General features: G+C 39.6%; 2 protein-coding genes across 7 annotated transcripts in view; one reads left to right on the top strand and one right to left on the bottom strand.

The window, feature by feature from the left end:
• Positions 1–1732, top strand: part of LOC311302107 (ankyrin repeat and SAM domain-containing protein 1A) — a 132084-nt gene extending 130352 nt beyond the window's left edge. For all 6 annotated transcript variants that reach the window (XM_084427725.1, XM_084427726.1, XM_084427717.1 and 3 more), the window contains one exon: positions 19–1732. In XM_084427725.1, the coding sequence (XP_084283851.1) occupies positions 19–22 (4 nt within the window). In that variant the 3' untranslated portion in view covers positions 23–1732. The remainder of the gene's footprint in view (positions 1–18) is intronic.
• Positions 1733–4095: 2363 nt separating this feature from the next.
• LOC311302108 (PDZ domain-containing protein 4) lies at positions 4096–15206 on the bottom strand. Its single transcript, XM_084427727.1, has 6 exons — positions 14986–15206; positions 13943–14033; positions 13727–13825; positions 10650–10712; positions 9065–9166; positions 4096–6025 (listed from the first exon to the last, which is right to left on the bottom strand). Exons 1-6 carry the CDS (start codon positions 15081–15083, stop codon positions 4181–4183), a joined length of 2298 nt encoding a protein of 765 aa, XP_084283853.1. The 5' UTR covers positions 15084–15206; the 3' UTR covers positions 4096–4180.
• Between the last annotated feature and the right edge of the window lie 12453 nt (positions 15207–27659).

Genomic DNA, 27659 nt, shown 5'->3' with positions numbered 1-27659 from the left:
GTGTATGTCTCCCTGTAGCTGACCAGTGTGTCGGATGCCAAACAGAAAGGAAAGTTGGGATGCCAGTGACAGCATGACTGTGGATGAAGCATCAGTTGTATTTCGCGTGTGTGTGTGTGTGTGTTCGCGTGTTTATGTAAGTGTGTGAAGACTACTCACGCCTGCAGTGATCTCCTCCCATCCCATTAAACACACGAGCCAAAGACAGACCCGTCCGCTGCTCCGCTCGCACACTATTTTAACTCTCACCACTCTTAACGAAACCTCTCCCTTTGATAAACGTCTTGCTTTTATCAGACTTCAGACGTGTTCAAAGACACGCAGCAGTCGCTGTATTCTCACGCGGCGACAGGAGCCAGTGTTGACGTCGTCTTTGCTTTGATTTCGGTCGAGTTTTGCTTTACCTTCTTTGTGAAGCGACAGTCTTACGCGCTCCTGTTTCATCTGTGATTTTGTCGTCTAAGCTGATGGTCTTTCATCTCACAAAGTGCAGATGCTTTCATCATTCTGATAACTTTGAAAAACACTGATTCTAGTTCACCAAAACACTTATTAGAGCGTTCAGTCTCGTCTTTTGATGTCCAATTCAGATCAGTCCATCCGTAAGTTGAGATGTTTGATTCGTACTGTCAGTATTTCAAGTCGGTTAACCGACGGGCTTTAGTACAAACGTCTGTCAAGCTGAACAATATGGGCAAGACCATTCAAACACGAGGAATGTGAACTATGGTACGAGCTTCAATAGGAAAGGTTTGACACAAACTCAATGGCAGTTTAACGGGAGATACTCTGTGTTGTGACGTCTTATGGTACACTATTATGATTAGTTAATAACTTTATGATGGCATGAGATTGGTACAGTCCAGATCTTGGTACTTGTAGTGACTTTTACACGTATACTGTGATTTCTAATACAAAATGATGACGTTAATGTGACACTACAAACAACAGCGAGTTGTTTTCATGTGTAGAGTTTCTTGATGGAACTGTTTGTCTCCTTCCTTTTTAATGATTAAGTTGCAGAAAGCAGGGTATGTCAAAAAAAAAAAAAAATGAAACATGAAAAGGTTTAAATTTGCATATCCATCCGTCGTAGACAAACCTGTGCTTATATTTTGTGTAGATAATAATGCATAAATATGAGGTTTAGATGGGAAATATTCCTATATGCATTTAGCCCTAGTTTACAAGGATTTTAAGTCTGGTACTTTTTAGTTTTGATTATTTTTGAATCTTCATTTTTAACATGGTACGTTAAAAATGGGTACAGTGCTAAATACAAGCAGATGCTAATGCTAGCACCTGTAACAGCCGCAGTGTTTGCACAACTAATCACATTAGCGAATACAACGGTGACCGTTCAGATCATACTCATGGCTAAATGATTAAAATATAAACAATACTGGATTGTAAAGTAATCCTGGGTGGTCTGTCTTTTGATACTTGAATGATTATGCTTTTATAGATATCTCTCTCTATATATATGTATATGTATGTACTGTATGTATTTTTTTCTGTTTACTTTTTGGTCATGTTTTTGTCATATCTAGAGAGGAACGTCTTTTTAAAGCTCAACATATCATGGTGTAAGTGAGCATGAGACTGACAATGGTATCTCTGAGAGACCTTGCCACAGAATCAAAGAGAACGATTGTAAATAATCTTGGGCTTCCAGTCTTTTTTATGATTATTATTTTTCATAATTGTACATCCAATAAATGAAGAGATGATATCCAGTGTCATGTCTTTTTTTTTTCTTTTTTATGTCCATTTGTATTTGAGATCAAAAGCATCTTCAGCTCATTTTATTTAGCACAAATATTAACTTTGTTTTTGTATTGACGTTTTTTTTTTTTGCTGTTTGCAAAAAAGTGAAACTCAAAGATCTTCAAGTTGCAAAAGTTTTATTCAAAAACATTCAGGGACAGAAATTCCCCCATTTTAGACCTGCAAGGTGTTAAATGAACATTTGGACACAGTATATTAATGATCTGTATTACAGAAAGACACAGCAACAATTTCACTCGACAGTTTCACACAACAATTTAAATATTTCCCAGACAACAACATGCAAAATTGTTTATAATATCAGAAAAACTGTTTCAAATGTGATTTTACAAGCTGACAACCAAACAGATTATAATGTCAGATTTGATTCCTTGAGGGTTGACAAATGTACCACAAAAATATACAATCAGATATTTTTTTTCTTTGGACAATGTCAGTGTTTGACAATAGACATTATACCGCTGTGCCGATATTTGTGTGCTGAAACTTTTTGTATTTTTGTTGTCTATTTTGTTTTGGGGATTTTTGTTAAATGATTCATGTGCTTCTAAAATTGTGAAATCAACTAATTGGCAACAAGTAATGGCTCATACTTTTTTTTGTTGTGCTTTTGCTATTTTCATAATTTTAGCCAGTGACAAAAACCACACACATTGTGCTTAAACAACAGCAGCAAATTCATAACCAATCACCAGGTTAACTTGGTAATTTCATGAGATCTGGGGCCAGTTTCATAAACACATATGACTTAAGTCTTAAAAACTTTTCTAACCAACTTGAACTTAGCCAAAGGATTGGCGGTCTTATCGTTTAAAGAAAACTGTTTTTTAAAATAGTACTAGTCTTAAAAAAAAAAGAAAAAAAAAAGTCATAACATGACTGACTTGTAATACTACTCTAAGGTGATTATGCAACAGGCCCTGAATTGACTTAAAGGGGTCATATAATTATATTATATAAATTCTCATTAGTATTGTAAGAAAACACTCATTTTACCTGGTCAAAAACAGCTCTGTTTTCAGCACGACGTTTAAGTGCATGTGTCTTTAAATGATAATGAGCTTTGCTCACCCCGCCCCTCTGTTCTGTGGGGCGTTTTGACACAATACACGTGGAGTGTTGCCTTGACAACAGTTGAGGGTATATTTTGAAGAATGGCAGCGGGAGTCTCTGAGGACACTGTGCAACCGTATCAATTTGAACCGGAGTCGGACCCGGAACAAGATGACGGCCCCGAAGAAGTTCGACAATTAAGGCTCGAACAGGACGTTTCTGAATGGTTGGTTAACGTAATGTCACTTTGATCTATCTTTGTGTGCACTGGCAGGGTAGAGTAGTGAGATACGAACGCTATGTGTTTACTTATGTATACGTTAGTTGATTGACAGATTGATGTTACAGCTAATGGTCATGAAAAACTTTTTTTCGGTAAATGTAGGCTTGTCCGTGATGCGTAACGTTATCTATGCAGTGTTGTTAGGTACAACTGTCAGGGCTGAAGCACTAACATTTTACTGATCTGTTTAAAAAATAACCAGTCTGTGAGACTATGACAGTCATTAGGCACATAAACAACATATACTCAGACAGGAGCTAATACCTTTTTCAATGTTCTCGTTTATAAAGCAGTCTGGTGAAATGATTCGCGCAAACATGAAAGCATTGACGTTGATCGTGGGGAATATTCCCTTCGAAAACAAAACTCAGCCACTGCGTCTGCAGCGGTTCGGATTTAGGAACATCAAAATGACTGCTGTGTTCCTTATTACACCCAACAACAGAACACTACAATCGCTTAGACGCCATTCTGCTCCAGCGTATCAACATGCGGACTATGATGACAGCTCGCTCAGGGCGGGTCTGTGTTGAAACGCTGCTGTCAATTAACAATCGTGTGACGTCACATGGTCGAACGGCTTGATTTGAGATGGGAAAACATAAGGAGATAAAAAAAAAAAACACTGGATGGATTTTTATCATTATATGATGGTTGTGTACAGGCACTGCCAACACACATTTCAGTACATTATACGACCCCTTTAAATGAATTTTGGTTGCTCTCTTTTTCTCTTATTATTAAATGTTCTTCGATTGGAAAAGTGAAAGAAATGAATGTATTGATCTGGCTTGGAAATGCTCGAGACCGCCGCTGCATTGTAACAGTCTGAATGCAAATTAAATTTCAAGCATAAAAACAACGTATGCGTGCTGGTCCCATGTACATTCATTTGACATTTTGCCTTTCTGTCTTGTACTTTTCTTTGTACATTTTATATTCATCATTGTTTCTCAATTAAACTGCTAGGCATCTCTATCAAACAGCCGCAAATCATTGGTAAACTTTGTAATCCAAATACCCTCCTTGTTAAAAGATCTCACTGCACTCCAATTATCAAACAGTGGTCACGGAGAGCAAAGGGTTGTACACTTTCTTCCCATCTACTGAACGGGTCCCATGAGCCAGGAGCTCCTGAATGGTGATCCAGTTGTCCAGGATGCGTCGGCTGCGTTTCTTCATACTCTTTTTCTGGCTAAGCTCGAGTATGGAAGCCTGTCCCTGCGGTCCAGAGTCTTGCTCCTTCTCTTTCTCTCGCAAGAAGTCCAGTCGGCTCTGCATCATGAACTCGCGGCGTCGCCGTTGCTCCCGAGCTCTCAGAAGCTGCTGTTTGCGTTCCTCCTTGCTCCAATAGCGTCCCATCTTCATTTCACTAACCGCGTCGTCGTCCGTGGTCATCCCGCTGCGCTCCTCCCGAATCTTCATGGCGCGAGCCTTTAGCAAACGGTCTCTTACTGGACGTTTAGCCACGTAGCGTGAGCCGTCGCTGCGGATCTTTACCTTCCACTCCATGCGAGGTGAAGATGGAGGCAGCGTTGGTGGTATAATCAAAGAAGTGGCGGTGGATTCTCTGTTTGCACAAGTTATTGTGCTGGAGTGAGCAGGAACCTGTTCAGGGGTGTCCCGAACTTCTGCACTGTCAATGTCCCTCAACTGCATGCAACTCTGGTAGCGTTGAGGCAGCGTGGTACTGCAGTGGCGTCGGGACAGGTACGGACTGTTTTCTGCACTCCTTCCCCCTTTCACTATCCCGGGAGTGAGAGTCCCATTAGCATGGGACCCCCTTCGTGCTCCATCCAATCCCTTCCTACTGCTGCCGCCATTACGAGAGACTGACCGAAGCCTTGTTGCTGGATTAGAGTCTCTGTTGTCCCCGAGTTCTTCACTCTTTTTCTTGGCATCTGATGAAGGCAGCGTGTTTAGATACTTCTCCCGGCTTGTGCTTGTCCTGTGACGGGGCGTCCGAGGTCGCATGGTTGCAGAGGCACTGGAATCTCCCGCCGCGGAGGGCGAGGGGTGTCGTTCGCTTGCCAGAGGTGTGCTTCTGCAGCTTTCCCCACCCGTATTATAGGCGCTTGTGCTCTCCTTGTCAGAGCGTTCCCTTTCTGGGATCTCGTTGATATCTGACAGTTCATGGTGGATGGCCTCTGCACCTCCACACCTCGCCTTTGCTCCTTTTTCTTCATCGTCCTCTTCGTCAGCTGGCCAGACCTTCAGGCAGCGTTGGCGCAACTGATTCATCTTTTGAGCCCGCAAAACATTGCGCCACTTGAACTCCAGGTGACGTATTTCCTCATCTAGAAGGGAAATCTCGTGCTGCATCAGGCTCTCGTTACAATTCCCGTCAATACTGGCGCCATGGTTCCTCCCGTCCAAAAGAAGAAGTGCGTTTCCATTCTTCTCGTAAAGGCACCGGATCTCCAGTAGCTCTCGGTAACGTTCATATTCCTCTTCGGTTAAACCTGGCATGAGCACTCTGCTGGTCCCTGAGCCCAGTGTTTCAGGGACCCCGTGATCCGCCACTCCCACCCCATCCGGCCCTAGAAGCGAGTCGTTGCTGTAGTGAAACTCCCATCCGTGCTGAGCAGCGCGAAACTTGCGCAAACTGCCGGGTGTGTTGGTGGCATTGGTGGTGCATGCACTGGTGGGATCGTCCGCCAGCTCGGAGGACTCTTCACAGCGCGTGCTTTCATCTGTGCGACCCACCCCGCTGTCCAGCTCCTGGCTGTTATTGAGGGCAGTGTGCCACAAGTTGGGGCGGCCACCTCTGATCCCACTGATGTCACTCAGCAAGGCGCTCGCTTTCCTCTGGTGTTGAGGGCTGGGTAAGTTAGAGGCGTTTTCCAAGTCCTCTAGATCCAGGCCCACACTCAACTCCAAATCCAGATCATCAGCCTCATTCTTCCAAGATTTTGGATTGTTGAAGATAGAAAACAAGAAGAAAAAAAATCTAATTAGCAAAAAACTTTATAAGTCATGCTGCACTCTTAGGTTCAATGGGTCTCTATATAGAACCCTACGGTTCTTGACTCAATTTTATGCCAAAAGGTTCTATATAAAGAGAAGTGTCTTAACCCTTGTATGGTGTTCGGGTCTGTAGGACCCGGTTTAATTTTTTATCAAAAGAAAAATGATACAATTCATTATTTTTTCAACCTCAGACTCATTGGCCTTGGCTCATTTTCTGTGAAGAACATATATCAGAACACATTTTCAATGACCACACACTGTACACCCCCCAAGTATTTGAGTATTTTAACATAAATTGTTTGATTATGTTGGATTAAAAACCCCAAAATGCAGCGGGTCCACCAGACCCACGAACACTGGCTGAATAACAAAAATATGAACACCACACAAGAGTTAAGTGATTGAATAATAATTTAATTTTTAACAGGTTATTTAAAAAAAATCTAGTGATAAAGCATGTTTACGAGCTGTTTAATTCATAAAATGATCACATGATGATACCCTTAAAATGTTCTATAAGGTCAATTCACACTGCACAGAAAAAATGCCAACGAACACCAACAAACAAGTTGGCTGTTGGGTTTAGAATTTTATAAAAAAAAAGAACTGTCATGTTCACATTGACCCAACAGACACCGACAAACACTAATTGGCATGTTCATTTGAGTGAAAATAAACCCTGACCAACACCAACAGACTGTGACGGGTAACACACTGATCTGACAAAACCCAACAAACTTGTTTTTTTGCGTTTGTCTGTGCAGTGTGAATTGGCCTATATCTTCAGCGCCTAACAGAACCCTTAAGGGTTCTATATAGAACCTTTTCTTCTAAAAGTGCAGTAGGCACTGTGTGCAGAGAAACTTGCTTAAAACACGCTCTGATTGGTCAACAGCAGCAAACACATTAAAACACCCCTGTTTGAACAGCAGAGGGCAGTGTTTGTCAATGTAAGCCCAATTTTGGATGCTGGAACTGATTGTGGGGTCCTTTCCCATCTGTTGTAGGAGGCCTTTAAATGTGAGAGGTTTCTCAAATGAGCCACCTGTGCTGGGGAATATACTGGCCCGAGGGCTCACACACACACACACCATCTGGACCTTCCATACTCACACACACACTTGTGTGCTACTGACCCCAAATCCTAAAACTGTACTACAGTGACTATTTCCCAATTGGCCATTCACTGTTCATTTGTTCTTATTCCCATCTCTTGGTTTAATGATTTTCCACAAACTGTTTTTAAAGAATCTCAATTCGATTTTTACTTTGTGCCAAACCCTATGGATACAGCTGACAGATTTCTTTGTATATTGTTTTTTTGGTGATTTTTGCCTTTTATTATGACAGGACAGCATAGAGTTGACAGGAAGCGAGGTGGGAGAGAGATGGGGGATGGGATCGGGAAAGGTCCACGAGCCGGGACTCGAACTCGGGCCGCCCGAGCGCAACGGCGCTACATGTCGGCGCGCTGACCACGAGGCCATCGGCGCCGACAGCTGACAGATTTCTAGAGAAAAATACTGAAATTCAATTAAAGATGCAGTTTTATTTTAGAACTGGACCCAAATGGGTTTTATTCAGACCAATGGTGTACATAAAGCTTTTTTTATCTTCATTGGCTATAAACGTGTATGTTATATTAAACAAAAATGAATATCTTCCTGGGTTCAAAATCAGCATCCTCAGTTTATCATGATTATTATATGCAAATAAGATGCTTTTTTTTGTGATCTTTATTACCTTGTTCTTTTGTACAGCTTTTGTGTCAAATAGCATCATGGTAAATTAACTTCATAAACATGCCTCAGACTTCAAATGCTGTTTTGGTCTATTTGTATTCATGAACTGGGTGATTCCTTGGGGGGTTTGCATTGTGTTTTATTTAAATATTTACCAGTGAGATACGGACTGTTGCTATGGCTTCCACAAGGGCTAAAGATGATAAATCTGGTTGTTAAAGCATGCTGACAGACCATGAGGTTCGGGACCAATCAATGAAGAGACTCGCACACAGAGAGAAGATATTGAGACATCATTTGTGTCCTTCTTTTAACTTAGTCTGTTGATTTTGATTCTCGCACATTTAAGCTGACCTTCAATTTCAGTGCGATGGATGAAACTAGTTTTGTTTTGTTATTTGATCGCACAGCCAATATTAGGATATTTTATACAAAAATAAGTTTCCAAAATGATAATTGGATGACATTCACTTAACCTTCCCTACTTTTCCACATGCTAAAAAGAAAGACTAGGCAGTATATAGTGCATACTAGTGTTCAGTTAGTAGCTACTCTTTCATTCTGAACAAAGCCGATGTCTCAGACTGCATTGGAAATGTGTTCAAGGAAATAAAATGGATATTGTGACTCACTATTGGAGGATGTGTATTATGGGATGTCCTAAGTGTGTCTCTTTCTTTAAAGTGTGACCTTGAGTAGAACAAAAGACTGCCAAACCATGTGTCCTCATCTCTCCTTGTGTTTTTTTCTCTCTCTCTTCCATTTATTTCCTCATCTGGGTTTTCTTTGTCCTTCTCTGCCCTTTTCTGTCTGCTTTCATTTGTAAACGGAGAAAAGAACGAAGCCATATGTGTTCACTATAACACATTTGTCTGTTACTGCTTGAATAAGCAGACCATAATACACTTAATGTCTGAATATCAAATTAGTTGTCATTAACAGCTTCAGTAATACTTTAACGTTCACCAAACATTCGCCCTGTGCTGCTACTGAATCTACAGCCTCACAGCATAAGAAATTATATTTACTGGAGTTATGAGTTTGAGCTCGAGATGTGAATGCGGTGACTGGTGAGATAAAGACTGAACGCTGCAAAACAATTCAAAAGATAATAAATTTCATTGGAACTTCTCCTGCTTCAATAAGAAAATTCTGTATGAAAGCGATTAACTTAATTGAATCAAGCGATGATATCTGACTGCTGTTTATAAAGCCGAGAGAGTCTCACCTCGATGTCTGGTCGTGCCAGTAGCAGAGAGATGTTGGTGCTGTCCTCTCGGGTCAGGATGGCCACTGCTTCCTCTCGGTTCTGGACATCCACCCCGTTTATCTGAACACAAATACACATCAACAACGTGTCACATCACAGGTGATTGTTGTGCTCGTGAGTTTACATAACCCTTGCATCATCTGTATTTTGTATTATTATTATTATTATTGTTTTGTTTATTTTGCCCTAAAGAAGCTGATGCATGAGGAGTTTTATTAAGAACCAGTATATAATCTTTTGAACATTGATTATTTTGTCCTGTGGAATAAAAGTAAATATATGTTATGTCAAATAGGTTCTTCAGGGCAGATGTAAAATGTATGATTCCTCTTATTTTAAAAACAACGATAAACTTCTTATGGAATCTGTAATGGTTATATATAAGCAGAAAATACAACAACATGATTTTGCCAAGTAGGATCAACATCTCGTAGCTCGTTATTAAAAATAATGGTTTTTAAGTAGGGATGCACCGATATGAACATTTTGGCTGATACCGATAATTCTTTATGTTTGAAAGCCGATAACCGATATATTGGCCGATACATCTATATCCACATTTTTATATAATTTTTGAGAGCCTGATTACAAAAACAAAAGTCTCATCATTAAAAAAATGTCCCAAACACACAATTATAATGATGTTCTTATTATAATTTTATGTAGCCTACAGTATATGACGGACTTGAGCTGCAAATGTTGCACTTTACTGTATTTTCCATTTTTGAAGTGATTCCAATCATATTTTCATTATGGCGAACGGTGCACATCTGAAGTGTCTCACCTGAAGGAAATAATTAGCCTGACAAGCCAGACCCACATCAAGATGTTGGGTCTGGGAAGACACCATTGGCTCAATCCGAGGGGCGGGATAAACGGTTGTCTTTCAAATTCCCTCTGCACGCAATAGGATAGCGCTATACCAATCAGAGCAACGAAGAAGGTGACGTAGTCAGATCGACGGAAATGAGTCCATGGGGGAGTGTTCTGCGTATGGTGTATGTTCTTTGTTCTTTTCTCAAAGACTCCAAGTCTTCCAGAGTCGCGGCCAAAGCCGATTCGAAAGACCGCGGGATCGCCAGCAGCTCTTCTTTGTTTTCAAATAGCAGGGAATTCACAACTCTGCCGCCATCATGTTAAGCCCGCCCACCGACTCTATACACGATGTGATTGGCTTGACTAGAGTTTGGTTTTTCCAGCTCGCAAGCCAACGGAGAGTTGCTAGACGACACTGGCAGCAAATTACAGTTGCTGCCGCTAGGGTGCGTCTAGATTTCTAGGCTAGGAAATAATACATTTATCGGCTATATCGGCCAAAATGTTCTTATCGGGCCGATAATGATAACATCAAAAATTTACCTTTATCGTCCGATACCGACATGGTGGCCAATATATTGTGCATCCCTATTTTTAAGCCACCAATCTTAAACCATACTCTAAAATTTGATTGGTTGATATCAAGGAAGTTGATCATTATTGGACCACTTGTGGAGATCGTTAATCTGTTTTCAGACGGATAATAACACCGTTTGGCTTCGGTTACCTGCAGTATTCGGTCTCCCTCGCGGATTCGGCCATCCTTGGCAGCAATGCTATTAGGGTTGACCTGCAATGATGGTGATACAGAATCAGTGCCGGCGACGGGATGGTTGCTGCATACAAGAATACTACTTCTGCTGTATAAATATATAACACAAATAATCGTTGAAAACAAAAATCTACATAGTGTAAATGTATATATCTCCCTCGGATATGCTGTGGGGGCAAGTGCTTCCAAACGTATACAGTGGATATTGAAATTCGACACACCCCTGTTAAAATAGCGGGTTTTGTGATGTAAAAAATTAAACCAAGATAAATCATATCAGAACTTTTGCACAATTAATGTGAAAATTACAACCTATGCAATGCCACTGAAAATCAAAGTGACACATTTGGGAGACTGGATATATCAGAAGAAATGTTGATCAGAGTCACTTTAGCTTAAGACAGGTTTGTGTGTACTTTGTACTTTTTGGTTTTTACATGAGCTTGATGATTAGTTCATTCTGAACACACTCACATACCCAGTTGTAAAAGGGGGTGCACATTTTTGCAGGTTGTTCTAAGTTTTTATTTTTATATTATTTCTCTGAAATGTGTCACGTTGGTCTTCAGTGGCATTGCATAAGTCGCAAAAAGGATTTTTACATTATACACACAAAAAAACTTTTTTTAACGAGGAGGGAATTATTTTAATTGGGTATGTGAGTGTGTTCTTTTTTTATATATCCACTGCATTTTAAAATTTTTTCATTTATTCTGATCAGGGCCGGATTAAGAATTCAGAGGCCCCTGGGCACTATGTCTTGAAGGCAGGCCAAATGTAGTTTGTCCAAGGAAAGAAATTTTTGTACATTTTAAGGTTAAATGCATCACTTTGAGAGCTCAAAATTAAGAGCTTCAACCCATGAACTGTGCACATTGAACAAATAAAAAGCATTGACTTGGATATGGATATTAAAGAGGGCTCAAACATCTTTTTAGTTATGATATAGAGTCTCAGTCTGCATTACATTATCACTGGTGTTTTAGGATGCCAAACAATTATTATAATAATATAATAATGATTTATATAATTATTCCTATGACATAAAATCCATATAGCCTATAAATGTAGGCCTACTGCATAAATGAAAATGAATATTTCAAAAGTAGGCTATATTTTACATTACACTATAGTATAGGAAAATTTACAATACTTTTGTCCTAATTTCTTCACTTGCAAGAAATAACCCCTTGAGCTTTTATTGTGGAGAAAACACCAGATCAACATGCTGATCGTGTGAGCAAAGTGCGCACTTTTCTTTAAATCACGCAGCACAAACAGAATGCCTATATAGGCTACTTAATTCAAGTCTTGTGCTGTTTTATAAAGGCACAAAGCCATATCACGGTTTCGATTTTAGTTCGTTGGCAAAATATAACGCTAGAGACTTTTATGTTAGGCTATACATTTTGTGTTGGGAAAAGGGAGAAGAGCGAGTTCGGCAAAAGGCAGGTCGAACGCGTCAAAATCTACTTTCAAACACCTCACACCCTACGACCTATGCCACTGTAGATATTTAGTGTTGGGCGTCTTTTTGCCAAAAAGACAGGCACTTGGGCCCCAATCAGTTGGGCCCCATAATGCCCATTGGATAATCCGGCCCTGGGTGCCCCCCTATTGGCTGGTGCCCCAGGGCACTCGCCCAATCCCGTCTATGGATAATCCGGCCCTGATTCTGATGCTACACAATATCCCTGTAAATTTTTACTGTAAATGCATTACTGTACACAAGTTTCCACTATTTCCACTAAAATGTATGTGATCATCGACAGCATCTGTGGCACATTTGATATTAAACATTTTCTTTCAAAATTTGCTTGAAAAGGGTAATTTCTGCAATCTAAACATATGCTGTAATGTGACGTGTAATTTCTACAGCTTTATCTTCAACAGACATACCCCCGGTTTCACAGACAAGGCTTAAGTCTAGTCCTAGACTAAAATGTAAATCTGAGCTATTTCAACTGAAAGAAACTTGCACTGACTGATCTTAAAACATGTCAGTGCATTTGTTTTGTCTTAAGATGCACACCAGTAATGCCTTTTTCTAAGGCATGTTTATAAAAATTACTTAAACGCCTAATTGAACTATGACCTAATCCTGGCTTAATCTAAGCCCTGTCTGTGAAACCAGGCCATAATGTACAAAAATAGTGACCGTTTCCAAACAAGTTTCCTAAACGTTCCCGCTACCCTTGGCCGATCAAGATGCCCGCCTCAAAACTTGAGCCAGGTTGGGATGCTCAAACAGCAATCTTTTGAATAACCCTATGGTGAAATACCCTACAAATGGCTTGCCTTTGCCTCTGCATATTAAACAAAAAATTGCATGCTTCAAATGTAACATTTCATTAGGTTTCGCGTCAGGTTCTTTGCCTCCACATCGTGCATTAAAATCGTTGAATGCACTTCTAGCCGTAGATTATCACGATTATACCATGGTCGTTTGCCAGCATTGACAACTTATTGATGTTTGCAGTGCAATATTTGACCTGAAAGGATAAAAATGATGGTTATTAGATCTAGCATTCTGCCCGCTTTGAAACTGACAGAGATAAAGTAGTGCGTAAGATTACATTTATTTCAATGAATAAATTATAGCATTTATTTGAATTTATTATCAAGAGGGAGACATTGCAAGAATTGAGACATTGAGAGAAACAGTGCAGTGATATAGATCTGTGATTAAACTGACTTGGAACTACCTGTGCATTAAACGGTTTTATTGCACACCTTTCAGCCAATCAGAATCGAGTATTCAGCCAGACCATGATATAAAGAATGAATACAGTTTGCAAAATTGAAAGCCTCTGTATTAAGTAATAAGGAGTAATTGCATTGTAATTGTCCTGTTTAAGTAGGATTATCTTGTGCACATAGAGATGAAATGGTGTTCTGGATTTATTATGGCATTTTATTTAAAATAATGATTTATCTAATGCTGAAGCAGAAGGGCGTAGGTTCACAAACCTCCCTGAGGCTTCATTCATAATTCATCGGTCAGCAGATTCCCATTATTCCCCATTTCTCACCTCTCCCACGTAGATGCCCAGATCCTCTTCATCATCAGTGCGATAACACACCGTTAAACCCAGTTTATCTTGCTGACAAGATTTATACAATTCCACCTCCTGAAGGAGAACAGATAGAGAGAGAGCTAAACAAACAGAGATAAGATCCTCCACCAGTGTTTCAGGCTAAAATAAGCTTATTTTGTAGTAGAGGAAATTTTAAGAGACTATGTTGACCTCATACTCCAGGTCATCTTGTCTGTCCACCTCATGTTGACTAATGTCAAAGTAGTCCGTTGGGTCATAATACACGTGATCCATAGGAGAGCTGAGGAGAAAAATAAGATATCTATAATTAACCACTAGAGTGACACATAGAAAAGCAGTCACAAAAAGCCAGTGAAAGTGCAACTGTTATTTAATGCATATATATATTATTTAGACAAATAATTTACATGGTTTTATAAATTGGCAATTCACTCAGTATAATAAATATTTTGGTTACATTTTATTCTAAGGTGTCCTTAACTACATTTATGTACTGAGTAATATTTACTACATTACTATATAATTAGGGTTTGGTTTAGGGTTATGCATAATTTACTGTTATCATAACATGTGTAACAAGGACACTGTAAAATTAAGTGTTACCAATAGTTTTAAACTTTAGAATAAATGTTTTGTATATGACAAAATAGCATCTGATGTCAAATATTTATTTTCTGTAAGGTAAATATAATAGTGTAACATACACTACCGGTCAAACATTTGGGGTTAGTAATATATCTTTTTTTTTTTAAAGGATGCATTTAATAGATCAAAAATTGAAATAAAAGACATTTATAATATTTAAAAAGTTTGATATTTAAGATAAATCCTTTTTTTTTTTTTTTCAGTTTCCACAAAAATATGAAGCAGCACAGCTGTTTTCAACATCGAAAATAACAAATATTTCTTGAGCATCAAATCAGCATATTAGAATGATTTCTGAAGGATCATGTGACACTGAAGACTGGAGTAAAGATGCTGGAAATTCAGCTTTGATCACAGGAATAAATTGCACTTTAAAATATACTCACGGCTATTTTAAATTGTAATAATATTTCACAATATTACTGTTTATACTGTATTTTTGATCAAATAAATACAGCCCAAATATAACCAACAGCACACTTGTGAAGGTACTGCACATTAAATTATGTTCCTACTGTACGTCCATCATCATAACAGCATTGATTTTAAAACCGTGAACCCAGTGTGTGTTCTGGAAGCCATCTTACAGCTGTCTGAAGAGGTACGGCTCCGGCATGGGTGGCAGTGGAGGGGAAGGAGGAGACGCGGGTCTGTTGTGATGGACGGCTCGGCCTAATGTCACCATGTGCTGGAAGCTGATGTCTGTCTGCGTCCCGCTGTCCACACAGTCCGTCACGAGCACCGTCCCGCCAGCAGCTCCAGGAGCACCGGCTCTCCTCCTCGTGTTCCGCTTACAGCGCAGCGGCAGCGCCTGCAGACTCTGGTCCTGAGACAGCCGGGACAGGGCTTTACTGTTCACCTGCGTTCAGACACACACATCCATGCTGAGAACATTAACACTTTAACTCATTAGATATGCTAAAGGGGTCGAGTCGTCCATTTGTCCTTGATATTTTTTGATCTTGAAAACATACAGTATATGCTACTTTACGTTAACTCAAGTCCAAAAACAAATCTTTTGAAACTATAAGCTGAAAAAATGTTTAAAAAAAGTTTTTTTTTTTTTTTTTTTTTTTTTACACATGAGCAACACCTGTTCAGTGTTCAGCAGCAAGATTATTTTTATATTTACGTTTTTTTTAGCAATTAGCTTTAATTTGCTTTTATTTAGGGTTCAGTTTTTAGTAATTGAAGTAATACAAGTTTTTCTGTTAGTATTTATATTTAGTTTCTTAAGATTTAAAGTACAAAAAAAAATTTGTTTAATAGTTTTGGTTAACCTTAACAACACTCTTTGGAGCAAAAAACACTGATAAAGTACAGTAATCACAAAAAGCATGTGACCCCTTTAACAGATACTTTTTAAGAAGACAGTAAAAGGACCATTCACACCAAGTACGATAACTATTACAAATAGTTATAGAAATATAAATTTCAGTTCATGAACGATGAAAACATTGACAGCCAATCAGAATCCACTCGACTTTAAAAAGCGCGCGCATTTGAAGCGATAGCGCGTGCTAGTAAACTGAACGTTATCATGGGTTGGTGTGGATGCTTTTATAGTTAGAAATATAGTTATCTTTATAATTATCGTTGTTGGTGTGAACTGGCCTATAAGTATACAGGAAGTACAGAGAGATCATTGATGAAACAATATGAGGTAAGGAACAAATTCAACATAAAACGCATAGACCATAGTAGCATAGTTAATATGAGAGAGATTTGTTTGATTGACAGTGTGAACAGCTGTTGAACGCTCATCAATGTACATACAACAAATGTAATAAACACTCACTGATCTAACGGATGTTATTTAAAGGGATATAGTTCACCTCAAAATTGACAATTTGGTTTTTATTTACTCACCTTTATGTTGTTACAAACCTGTATGACTCTCTTCCTTCAGTGGTACACATAAGAAAATATTTTGAAGAATGTTTCTGGTTTTTTCCACATGATGAAAGTCCAAAACAACACTGGACCTCATTGGCTATCATTATATGGACAAAAAAAAAGAAAAAAAAAGACATTTCTCAAAATATCCTCAGGTTTGAAACAACATGAGTGTGAATAAATTATGCCTATTATTATTTTATTTTTCTTAACACAACATAACATCTAAACATATCTACAATGGTCACTTATCGAAAGCATCACACAACATTTACGCAACACTCAGACATGTAAAAAACAAAACCTTTAATCCAACCTCCCCATTAAAAGAGCTCAGCATGCCGTTTGTCTGCCCCCTCTGTGGGGAGAAAGAGGAAAGTATTAAGATGGGGGGAGCGTATCCAAGGAGCGAGTCCTGTTCATTTAGTGCTGAGGAGACAGTGGAGAAACTGCGCTCAGCAGAATACAGTCTCATGGTGATGAATGACCATGATACTCGAGATCTGCTGGGAAGAGGGCTTTAAAGTGTGTGTTTAAGGGTTTAATATGAAGGATATAGTGTTGTAGATTTTATATACACCATGGTATGAAACTCTTGAAGACGGTGTTTGTTTTATGCAAAATGCCTGATTTACATCTTAGATGTTGATTCACATGTCGGCCATGACATGAGTGACTCCAGACAGCTATTATCATGCAAACACAGTTCTTATACCCTTGTGAAAAACAAGTGCACTTAATTGTATTGGATGTGCTCTTACTTTATTTTACAGTGCGTGCACTTATGTGTACTAACAGTGTAGTTAACTAAGAAAGTACTGGTAATATATGGTAACTACAGGGGTTAAGGTTAGGTTTGGGGGTAGGGGTTATTACCCAGTTATTGCAATTACTATAATTTACAGTATGTACATGGGGAAACAGGACTATAAAATAAAGTGCTACCATACTAAGTATATTTTTAAAAACCTGTACTTACAGATAACATTAATGACATGTAAGGCACCTTAACTATACTTAAAGAGAGCACACTTTTATTTTAAAGTGCACTTTGTAATATTAATTTAAAAGTTTTATTCTAAAGTACATTTTATGTCGTCATGTAATTATATAATTAATCATTTTGTCATGGTTTAAGTACACTTATTTTGATGTGTTGACTAACATACTAAAGCACATGTACAAGTACTTGAATATAATTTAACTAGTTTATTACATTTATACAATATATTTTTAAATGTACTATATTGCAACATCTTCAGAAATATATTTGCAGTTTTTCTCAGTCGCTTTGGTGCATTTCTCAGATCAGAAATGAAGTTCTCAAAACCACTTGTTCAGCCTCCACATCATCCAGTCCCTTGTGCACATCATAAAAGCAGTTTATCATTCTTTTGAAAAAGCTGCGATTGCTTTGGGACATTCATGCAATTGATTATGTACAATTGTCTGCGGTTTCCTACATTATCAGTTGCTAATGCCATGTTGCTCAAAATGTATTAAATAGTTCTCTGTGCAATAGTCTTACCCCTCAGAACATCTAGTCATTAGTTCCTCGTATAAGTCATTAAATGCAAAATGGTTGATCTAGTTGTCATAAACTGTCAAGCATAGCCTATTTTCTACACATTCCTATTAGACTTTTTGTAAATGTGGCATGAATTGATGAACTGTGCAGGTGAATCTTGACTTTCACTAATGACGAGAATGTAGATCAACCAATGAGAAACCAGTTCTCTGAAATAGCTCAAAGTTGAATCTCATGAACCTTCAATTGGCAAGCATACAGAGGACAACACAAGAGTTACAAAGTCTGACAATGGATGAACATCCAGGAAACGATCAGGGTCCACAGCAGAGAGGAAGAGGAGTAAGGATGCGTGGTGGAAGGGTATGGAGGAAGAGGCCAAGGGCATAGGCGCATATCGGATGAAATAAGGGCCACTATTGTGGAGCATGCTGTCAATCATTGGCTTACACTGGCTGAGGCGGGTCGAAGGGTGCAGCCAAACATTGGGAGATCGACCGTATCCTCAATAGTTCAAACGTTTCGTAGAGAGAACAGGTATGTCAACCAATGTGCAATGTACTGTTATACTGTATACTTGCTGTAATGATTCATAATACAGTAGTCCATTTGTTTTTTGCAGCATACATATACAGCAAATATACTTTATACAGATACAAACTGAGATGGTCCTCACTGCAGAACACGAAATCCAGGGGGAGGAGTTGGATCCAGATCCAACTCCTCCCACCTTACATATACCTAAACCTACCCATCTCCACCCCCTGATCCCTAAACCTACCAATCTCCACCCTTTAAATCTGGATCCAACTCCGCCCCCTGGATCTCGTCTACTGCAGTGAGGTGCTACTGCATTTTTTCCTTATATTTTATGTGAAAAATCATGTGTTTTGCATTTCTGCATTTTCCCTCCACAGGACTGCAAGATTACCTCACGGGTGGCAGAGGACCTCTGTTCACACCTCAACAGGAGGAGGCTATTTGCACCATGCTCAGAGCAAACAATGCCATTAGATTAAAGCAACACTATGTAGAAATTGTGTTTTTGTCAAACAGCGACCCCTAGAGTCGCTGTGGAATACTTGCACTGTCGTAAATACCCCCCCACCCCTCCACCTCCCCCTCCACCAGCTAAATCACAAGTAAATAGCCTATAGTCTAGGCCTATAATTTAATTTGTGTTTTTTATTTATTTATTGTAATGTAAACATTACAAAATGCCAGATAGGCCTAACATCAATAAAGTTAAATGTACTTCGCATTATTTCATAACATTGGCCGTTATGATGTCATTAGACATGATTATTGCAATTTATCATAATAGTTTGCAAATTGTGCTCGTTTACACTATTTACAACCTCTACATTAGGCTTATTTATGTCCTGATAACTATGTGAGATATTGAAAACTGTTCTCATGATAATCGCAGGAATCAACGTCAACAGCGTCGTCTGATATCCCTCAGGACTACGTGATAAATACACCTCACAACACCTGAGTTCAGCTGGCAAACTAGTTCGTGAGGCAAGCCAGGCAATAAAACATAACGCAAAAAACACGTAAGACAGCTCTGATAATAGAAAGCTAGCTAGACATATGTGGAAATTATTGGACTGGTCTAATTATCAACAATGGATGAATGAACAGCATCGTAAAAAAATGACATACTACAAGCAAGCGCAACAACATACAACATAGAATGCAAACAAGTTTACAAATAAGAGATTTATTTACTGGCCACTTCATGCGTTTTCTCAGATCAGATAGCTATCTGATTTATCAAAACGATTCCATTTACACCTGGTCACAGAAATGTGTTTTTGCGAAACGGATTTAAATCCGATCTTCAATTCCCGTGCTATATGGAGTGCAACCGAAAGCAAATGAACTGCATTTTATTGATCATCAGCTAAAATGACCGCAATAAGAGAGAGCAGTAACAGCCCTGGTAAGATCATTTCATTTCTTTACTTTTAATGATGATGATTGTGTGTTAAGCGTCTGCGACTTACTTTCACTTTGATTTGCGATAACTTAGTTTGCACGTTGGCTTGATGAATACATGCTCAGCTGCTCATCTGCGGTGATGCGTGTTCCAGGAGCGTCGTCATATCTGGCAATAACATTACATATAGCCTATAACACGCTCTCACACGTTTTTTTTTTTTTTTTTAGCATTTTTAGGGGGAGTACAATTTACATAATGTGGTTTCAACAACCGGATGCATTTACACTTGTCCAGTTTTGTCTGGAATGCGTCTCAGATCTCCTCCTGAAGTGGTTTGAACGATTGGATTCAAATCCGTCTCGAATGCGTTTCGGAGGGCATTTAAGTTACTGTCTTTTCATGATCGGATAGCTATCCGATCTGAGAAAACGCATGAAATGGCCAGATGTAAACAGCCCCCATGACAAAAACATACGCACGAAAGCCGAAAACAAACGCTGGTTGGCCTCTCACGTCCAAATGTGAGGAAGTGGTGGGGGAAGTGATGTATGCCGTAAAGCAGTCGAATTTTGTAGTTCTTTTTGTGCTCTGGTTACTACCCGAAGCCCGAAGTTACATAGTGCCAGTAAAAGCGATACAGACCCCGTCAGGCTATGGCAGACGTGTCATTCAACCTATTGTAAGTCGATGTACCATCACAAGGGTCTTGGAAATATATTATGAAGGTTGAAAAGTTACATAGTGTTACTTTAAGGGAGATACAGAGTGCCATTATAGAAGACAACAATGTCTTCGAAAACATCCAATCTGTTAGCATCTCAACTATCGACAGGGTGCTGAAGACACCACATGAGCATGAAACAGCTGTACCGTGTGCCATTCGAAAGGAATAATGACAGAGTAAAGGAGCTACGGTACCAGTATGTACAGGGTGTGTGACTACAGCAACATTTTACAGTGAAATCTAGTACAGTAAGCATGACCTGTACACATTTTCTATGGCTGTAGAAGAACAAAAGCACATGCAATATGTATGAATTTTGTGTGTTCTGGGATACAGCGTATAATGGAATTGGAGTCAAGTGAACCATCTCACAACTTCATAAATGTGGACGAGGCTGGCTTCAACCTGACCAAAAGCAGAAGGCGTGGTCGAAAGGCCATCGGCCACAGAGCTACTGTTGGTTTGCCAGGCCAACGGGGAGGAAATATCACTATGTGTGCTGCTATTTCAGAGCACGGCGTGCTAACTCATATTCCTCTTATAGGGCCATTCAACGCACAGCATCTCCTCACCTTCTCAGAGACCCTCGACAGGACTCTCATCCGTGACGGGTCCATTTCGAGATGATTTACCAAAGTATGTGGTCATTTGGGATAATGTGAGATTCCATCACTCAAACGCCATCAGGCAATGGTTTGTGACCCACTATAGGATGCTGATGGAATTCCTCCCACCTTATTCTCCATTCCTTAACCCAATTGAGGAGTTCTTCTCAGCATGGAGGTGGAAGGTCTATGATCGCCAGCCACACACTCAGATGACCCTGCTGGCTGCCATGGATGAAGCCTTTGAGGACATCACAGTAGACGCCTGCAGAGGTTGGTTAAGACATCCCAAAAGATTGTTTCCACATTGTATTGCAAGGGAAGATATCCGTTGTGATGTAGATGAGAGTCTGTGGCCCGACAGACTGGCACGTCAAGAGGTGTAGACAGACTGCACTGCAATTCCTTATACAGTGCTGCATGCAAAAGCAAAGTTATGCCTAAGGGGTCTTTCCTGACCACTAGTAAAAGTGTAACTGTGAATCCTATCCAGTCTCTTACAATCAATAACTCATGTGAAGTAGTGTGTAAATTTGTACTTTTGAAATGGATATATGGCATACAGAAGAAGCGCAGCTTTGTACATTTCAGTACAGGAACTGTCATCCAAACTGTTGCCATAGTTTACATCAGGTAATACTAACAGAGTGCAGTGTTTTATTGACAACATGACTAAGCATTTTGACTATCTTGTTTGTGAACAATGACACAAGGACTTTTCATTCGGATGGCACTGATAAATACTTACTTTTAAGAGATGAACTAAAGATTTTGAGTAAGTTACAGGCTTTTGCAGGTAATCCAACGTGTGGTGCTGTTTGTACGAATTGATTTGAGAATGCACGTTCTTCTTTGCAAATATTAAAGATGATTTGAGAAATGCACCAAAGCGACTGAGAAAAACTGTACATACATGACATACAGGTTTCAACAGAAATTACATTAAAGTATATTTTAGTTTACCATAAATGCTCATTGGTACATTCAGCAGTATCTTTAACCATATTTCAAAAACAATAGAATTGTGAAATGATATATAAAGATGTACTTAAGCAAGTTCAGCTAACTGCATTTAAGATCAATTTAAACTAGAAAACGTTTCTATTTAATTGCAATTAACATGCAGTTACATGTATGAAAACATTACATTCAGTTTACATTTAAAGTCCCCCTGTGGTGAAAGTCAGGCTTTTAATGTTGTTTCTATGTCTATGTGGTGTTTTTAATGTGCTTTAAGACAAACCATTTGCATCATAAGGGCTCATTTGCATATACCGCATATACTAAGTGAGGAAAGGGTGTAGAGTTACATTCAAGCTATTTTAAGGCATGAAGAAGGAAAAAACTTTTAAATATGTATTTTTGGTGATCAAAGATTTGGATTTTTAAGGGATAAACATATTATTTTATGGTATATTATTTACATTATAAGTACTCTCTATAAAAGTATGCTGAAGTGTTTTCTTTTCACACGAGTGAAAACCAATGTTGTTTGCCAAGTTTATGTTTCCACTTCTCACTGTTACTGGATGTAACTGGGAGGCTGTAGGGGGATCATCTCTGACCTCTCCCAGAAGCTTATGGAGGACTAGCACGTGTATGAAAGCGTTCCCACCTAAATGATTCCGCTGTGTTTGTGTGGAGGTATGGCTGAGACTGGTAATCCCCGCGGCGAGAGAGACTTGTAATTAGGGATTAGTGTGATAATATTCAGCAGGATTCAGATGGAAACAGCGTGAGCTTCAGACTCAGGTCCGAGTGGGAGGCTTCATCAAAGAAACACAGCCAGAACACCCAGAGCTAAGACACGTTTCCTCCCTCGCTTTCCCCCTACAGCGACTCGAATGTAAATTCTGATGGTCTAAATACTATGTGAAGTTAGTATGAAGCTATTCCTCATAGACGCACACACACTGCATGTTTCTGAAAGAATGCATTGTCATTAATAGGCCAAACTGAACCTGTTCACTAATCTGGAAGTTGCCCAACATACTCATATGAGACACTCAAATGTGTCTTGCTACGCAAACATGATTTTTGCACAGCATTCATTACAAGCACAATGCAAGTATATGCCAAGTGTTGTATTCCCAGTGTTTCCACACTGTAGTGGATCTACTAATTTGTGTTATAGTGGACATTAGCTAATGTTCTAACTTGGGATGCGCACAATTACACATTTTTATAATAGACAAGTGAAGTCCTATATAATCAGTCTGATTCGTGTCCACAGCCCCTGATCAGATTGTTTATGGACACTATGGGTATGTTGATCTTGGAAAAATATTCAATCAACCAATCAGATTTGAGGGACAAGTTTACAGTTGATGTCAAGTTTAGGCTTACAACCAGGGTTAGGTGCTTCTACATCAGTTATTCACCTATCATTTAATAACTTATGGGTAGTGTTGGGTTTAGGTGTAGAAATATGGCTAGAATTAAAGGGGAACTATGCAGTTTTTTTTAGCTTAATTTACATTAACTGAACAGCTTCGGAGTCATTGGAATGGTTATATGAATTTTTTCGGTTGAATGGTGGCCGTCTCGCTTCCCCCAAGCGCCTGTGAGCGGAAAAACCACCTTTGCAACTTTGGGCCGGCGGGCCGGCGGGCCGGCGGGCCTCCAGCCTCAGCGTCAGGAAGTATAACGTGTCAATTTTGAATATATTCACAAATATATTTATGTCATCCCCACAATATATATATCTTCATATCACCCAGCTCTAATGGACGCTAAATGTTCAAATTGTAAAAGTTGTGCAGTGTTTTCTATCCTTGCTTACCTGATTTACCCAAGCACATCATTTTTTTTTGTTTTGTGTCCTCGTAATTTTTAACCAAAATAACATCCACTCCCTCTTGCAGCAACATCTCTTCTCTTCTCTGATGATGTGTTTACTGGCGTGAGGGCGGGGCAATAACCTGTCACTCACATGAGATCCACCAATAGCAAACCACAACCATCCAATCAATTCCCAATGGACAAAATCAAGTCCCGTCCAACATTTCTTTCTCCTTCGAGAAGCTGTTTCACTCGGATATGCATCACAATAGAGAAGAAAACACTATGATAACTTATTTTTCATACCAATTTAAAAATTCTACCTCACTAATCAACTAGTCTACAATCCTGGCTTTTCTTAATGCACAATACTGGTCTCGTTCCACCAACATTTTTCTCATTCAGTATCCCATTTCACTTCACTGGAATGCTTTATATTATTAGTGAATGGCATTTCAGAGCGACTGAATCCTGTGGAAACCTGCGTACAGTATTATTTTGTAGGCACAGTCTCCATGCGGGACATTTGCTGAGAGTGACCTTGTCCGCTGTCTGGAGATTTCTATATAAACTGGTTTGTCCCTGCCAAATCCATTTCAACACAATATTAGTGCTGCTCTGTTGTGCCCAAATATGCCACATTGGGCTTGAAGATTCATCGTCCCTCAGCTTTTAATAGTCTTGCTGTAAAGGCCACTCTTCTCCGCTGTCTTCCCGTCATATCATTTCCAAGGATACGACCGTCAGGGGCACTGGCTTTCATAAACGCAATCATGCACACAGTTTAACACGCCTTCCCCAGCCAGAGCTATAAACACACACACATACTTGGAGTGTAGTTTGGACGGACGGTTTAATTAACAGTAAGCGATGATTTATTACATAGGAGATGTCCTCATCTCCGGCACGGAGGCATAACCGCGTCCCAAGACACTAATTCAAGTGGGCGTAATGCGGAAAACATCTCGGGCCGCACGTCCGCTCCTGTGTCTGCAGGGTTACAGGTCCAGAGACACATACATGATTGCAGAGGGACACAACTATAGGTGTAGAGAGAAGAAAGTCTTCATTATTCCTTCTGAAGCTGGAGTACGGAGAGCAGACGGGGGATGGAGGGGGACGTTCAAAGAAGGTGACAGACAGAGAGAGACAAAACAGGGGGAAGGGAAAGAGAGCATGATGGGGAGATTCAGAGAGACTATCTCGGCCTCTACTGCCCAATCGGCAGCAGTGTAACCATGACTGGCACTAAAGCCTATTTATAACCTATAGATCATTACTTTTAGATATTATTATTGCTAATAGTAATTGGATTATTTATACTATATTTTCCAATTTATTATAATACACTCACCTAAAGGATTATTAGGAACACCTGTTCAATTTCTCATTAATGCAATTATCTAATCAACCAATCACATGGCAGTTGCTTCAATGCATTTAGGGGTGTGGTCCTGGTCAAGACAATCTCCTGAACTCCAAACTGAATGTCAGAATGGGAAAGAAAGGTGATTTAAGCAATTTTGAGCGTGGCATGGTTGTTGGTGCCAGACGGGCCGGTCTGAGTATTTCACAATCTGCTCAGTTACTGGGATTTTCACGCACAACCATTTCTAGGGTTTACAAAGAATGGTGTGAAAACGGAAAAACATCCAGTATGCGGCAGTCCTGTGGGCGAAAATGCCTTGTTGATGCTAGAGGTCAGAGGAGAATGGGCCGACTGATTCAAGCTGATAGAAGAGCAACTTTGACTGAAATAACCACTCGTTACAACCGAGGTATGCAGCAAAGCATTTGTGAAGCCACAACACACACAACCTTGAGGCGGATGGGCTACAACAGCAGAAGACCCCACCGGGTACCACTCATCTCCACTACAAATAGGAAAAAGAGGCTACAATTTGCACGAGCTCACCAAAATTGGACAGTTGAAGACTGGAAAAATGTTGCCTGGTCTGATGAGTCTCGATTTCTGTTGAGACATTCAGATGGTAGAGTCAGAATTTGGCGTAAACAGAATGAGAACATGGATCCATCATGCCTTGTTACCACTGTGCAGGCTGGTGGTGGTGGTGTAATGGTGTGGGGGATGTTTTCTTGGCACACTTTAGGCCCCTTAGTGCCAATTGGGCATCGTTTAAATGCCACGGCCTACCTGAGCATTGTTTCTGACCATGTCCATCCCTTTATGACCACCATGTACCCATCCTCTGATGGCTACTTCCAGCAGGATAATGCACCATGTCACAAAGCTCGAATCATTTCAAATTGGTTTCTTGAACATGACAATGAGTTCACTGTACTAAAATGGCCCCCACAGTCACCAGATCTCAACTCAATAGAGCATCTTTGGGATGTGGTGGAACGGGAGCTTCGTGCCCTGGATGTGAATCCCACAAATCTCCATCAACTGCAAGATGCTATCCTATCAATATGGGCCAACATTTCTAAAGAATGCTTTCAGCACCTTGTTGAATCAATGCCACGTATAATTAAGGCAGTTCTGAAGGCGAAAGGGGGTCAAACACAGTATTAGTATGGTGTTCCTAATAATCCTTTAGGTGAGTGTATATAAATATTATGTTTTGAATGACTTGTGCATTAGGCTAGTTGAATCAAAATTGATTTCAATAGAGTTTTGGATTAGCATGTTGCTAAGCTAATCGTGTAACACCATGTCCTAACCAGACGCGATGCGATAAGAGTCCAGCGACAAGCAATTTGCGACACGACTACGACTACGTCAAAAATCAATCCCACAGCCAATCAGAACAGCGTCGGCCTCGCGGCAAGTGGACAGCACCAGAGATTAATCTTGATGGCATTATTGCTTTTACAGCTACAAAGCTGGAGCACTAAATGATATTCAATGTCACATTACACGCTTTTAACATTAAATAAAGCACATAAACAGTACCTGAGATTATCATTGCCACACTTTGTGTTTGTTGTTCCAGCGCGACGTCGCAGAAAAATAGAAACCGTTTCTAATATAGTATCGTCGCGTGTCGCCGTCGCGGTTGGTTAGGACAAAACTCTGATTAACTTGGAAAAGATGCATTTTATCGCGCGTCAAGTGTAGTTAGGACACGGTGTAATACTGTTTAACTCTTGTGAAAAAGAAGTACACTTTAGGAAATGTTTTAAAAAGTTTGTAAAGTAATATAAGGCATAACTCTTTCACCGCCAGAATTTTTGGAAAAGAGTTGCCAGCCATTTTTTATCATTTTCATGTTTATCAAGTTTCATGGCCCTTCCGAATATTTTGTCGTATTAATATCTGAACATGCAACATATCAAAAGAAAGAACAGACCCTCTGCTTTTAAAAACAAAACAAACAACAACATTTTATTCTAGTTTTATTCATCCTTTTTTTTATCAACACTTGAATGTGGGTACGTTTCATTAAAAAAAAGCTACATTTTGAGCAAAAAGCTGAGAGAATATCAGAAAGCTGAGTCTGGATCAGATTCAGAACGATGATCAAAACACAGATGGAGTAGATCGAGTCCATCAACACCCCTTCACAGTCCTGTCGCTCGTCCTGGGTCGACATTTCATTCAGTAACATTAGGCCGTTTTGATTTATATCCTGTTTAATGTTGATGATCGCGTTATTTTACATATGCATCTGTTTATATATGCTATCACTTGTTTCTGCTTCTCCTTCACATGCGTTTTGATCAGGAGATTCAGTTCTCTTTCAGAAGATCTGTAATAGCGCCCCCTACCGTATAACTGTGAAAACACGGAAATCCAGAAATTTCTGTCAATGGCG

This window comes from Rutilus rutilus (assembly GCF_951802725.1).
Source record: "Rutilus rutilus genome assembly, chromosome: 13".
In the NCBI taxonomy this organism is placed as follows: Eukaryota; Metazoa; Chordata; class Actinopteri; order Cypriniformes; family Leuciscidae; genus Rutilus; species Rutilus rutilus.
Note: the sequence above shows the minus strand (reverse complement) of the source record. Positions and strands in the feature narration are given on the sequence as shown.

What these genes read in the sequence shown, in the direction of transcription:
- LOC311302108 (XM_084427727.1), bottom strand. Translation starts at nt 15,083, where the DNA reads ATGGTGACATTAGGCCGAGCCGTCCATCACAACAGACCCGCGTCTCCT. An exon ending in CCGTACCTCTTCAGACAGCT is followed by an intron (nt 14,034 to 14,985) that starts GTAAGATGGCTT and finishes TTTTCTCCTCAG; the next exon opens with CTCTCCTATGGATCACGTGT. An exon ending in TGGGCATCTACGTGGGAGAG is followed by an intron (nt 10,713 to 13,726) that starts GTGAGAAATGGG and finishes CCATCATTGCAG; the next exon opens with GTCAACCCTAATAGCATTGC.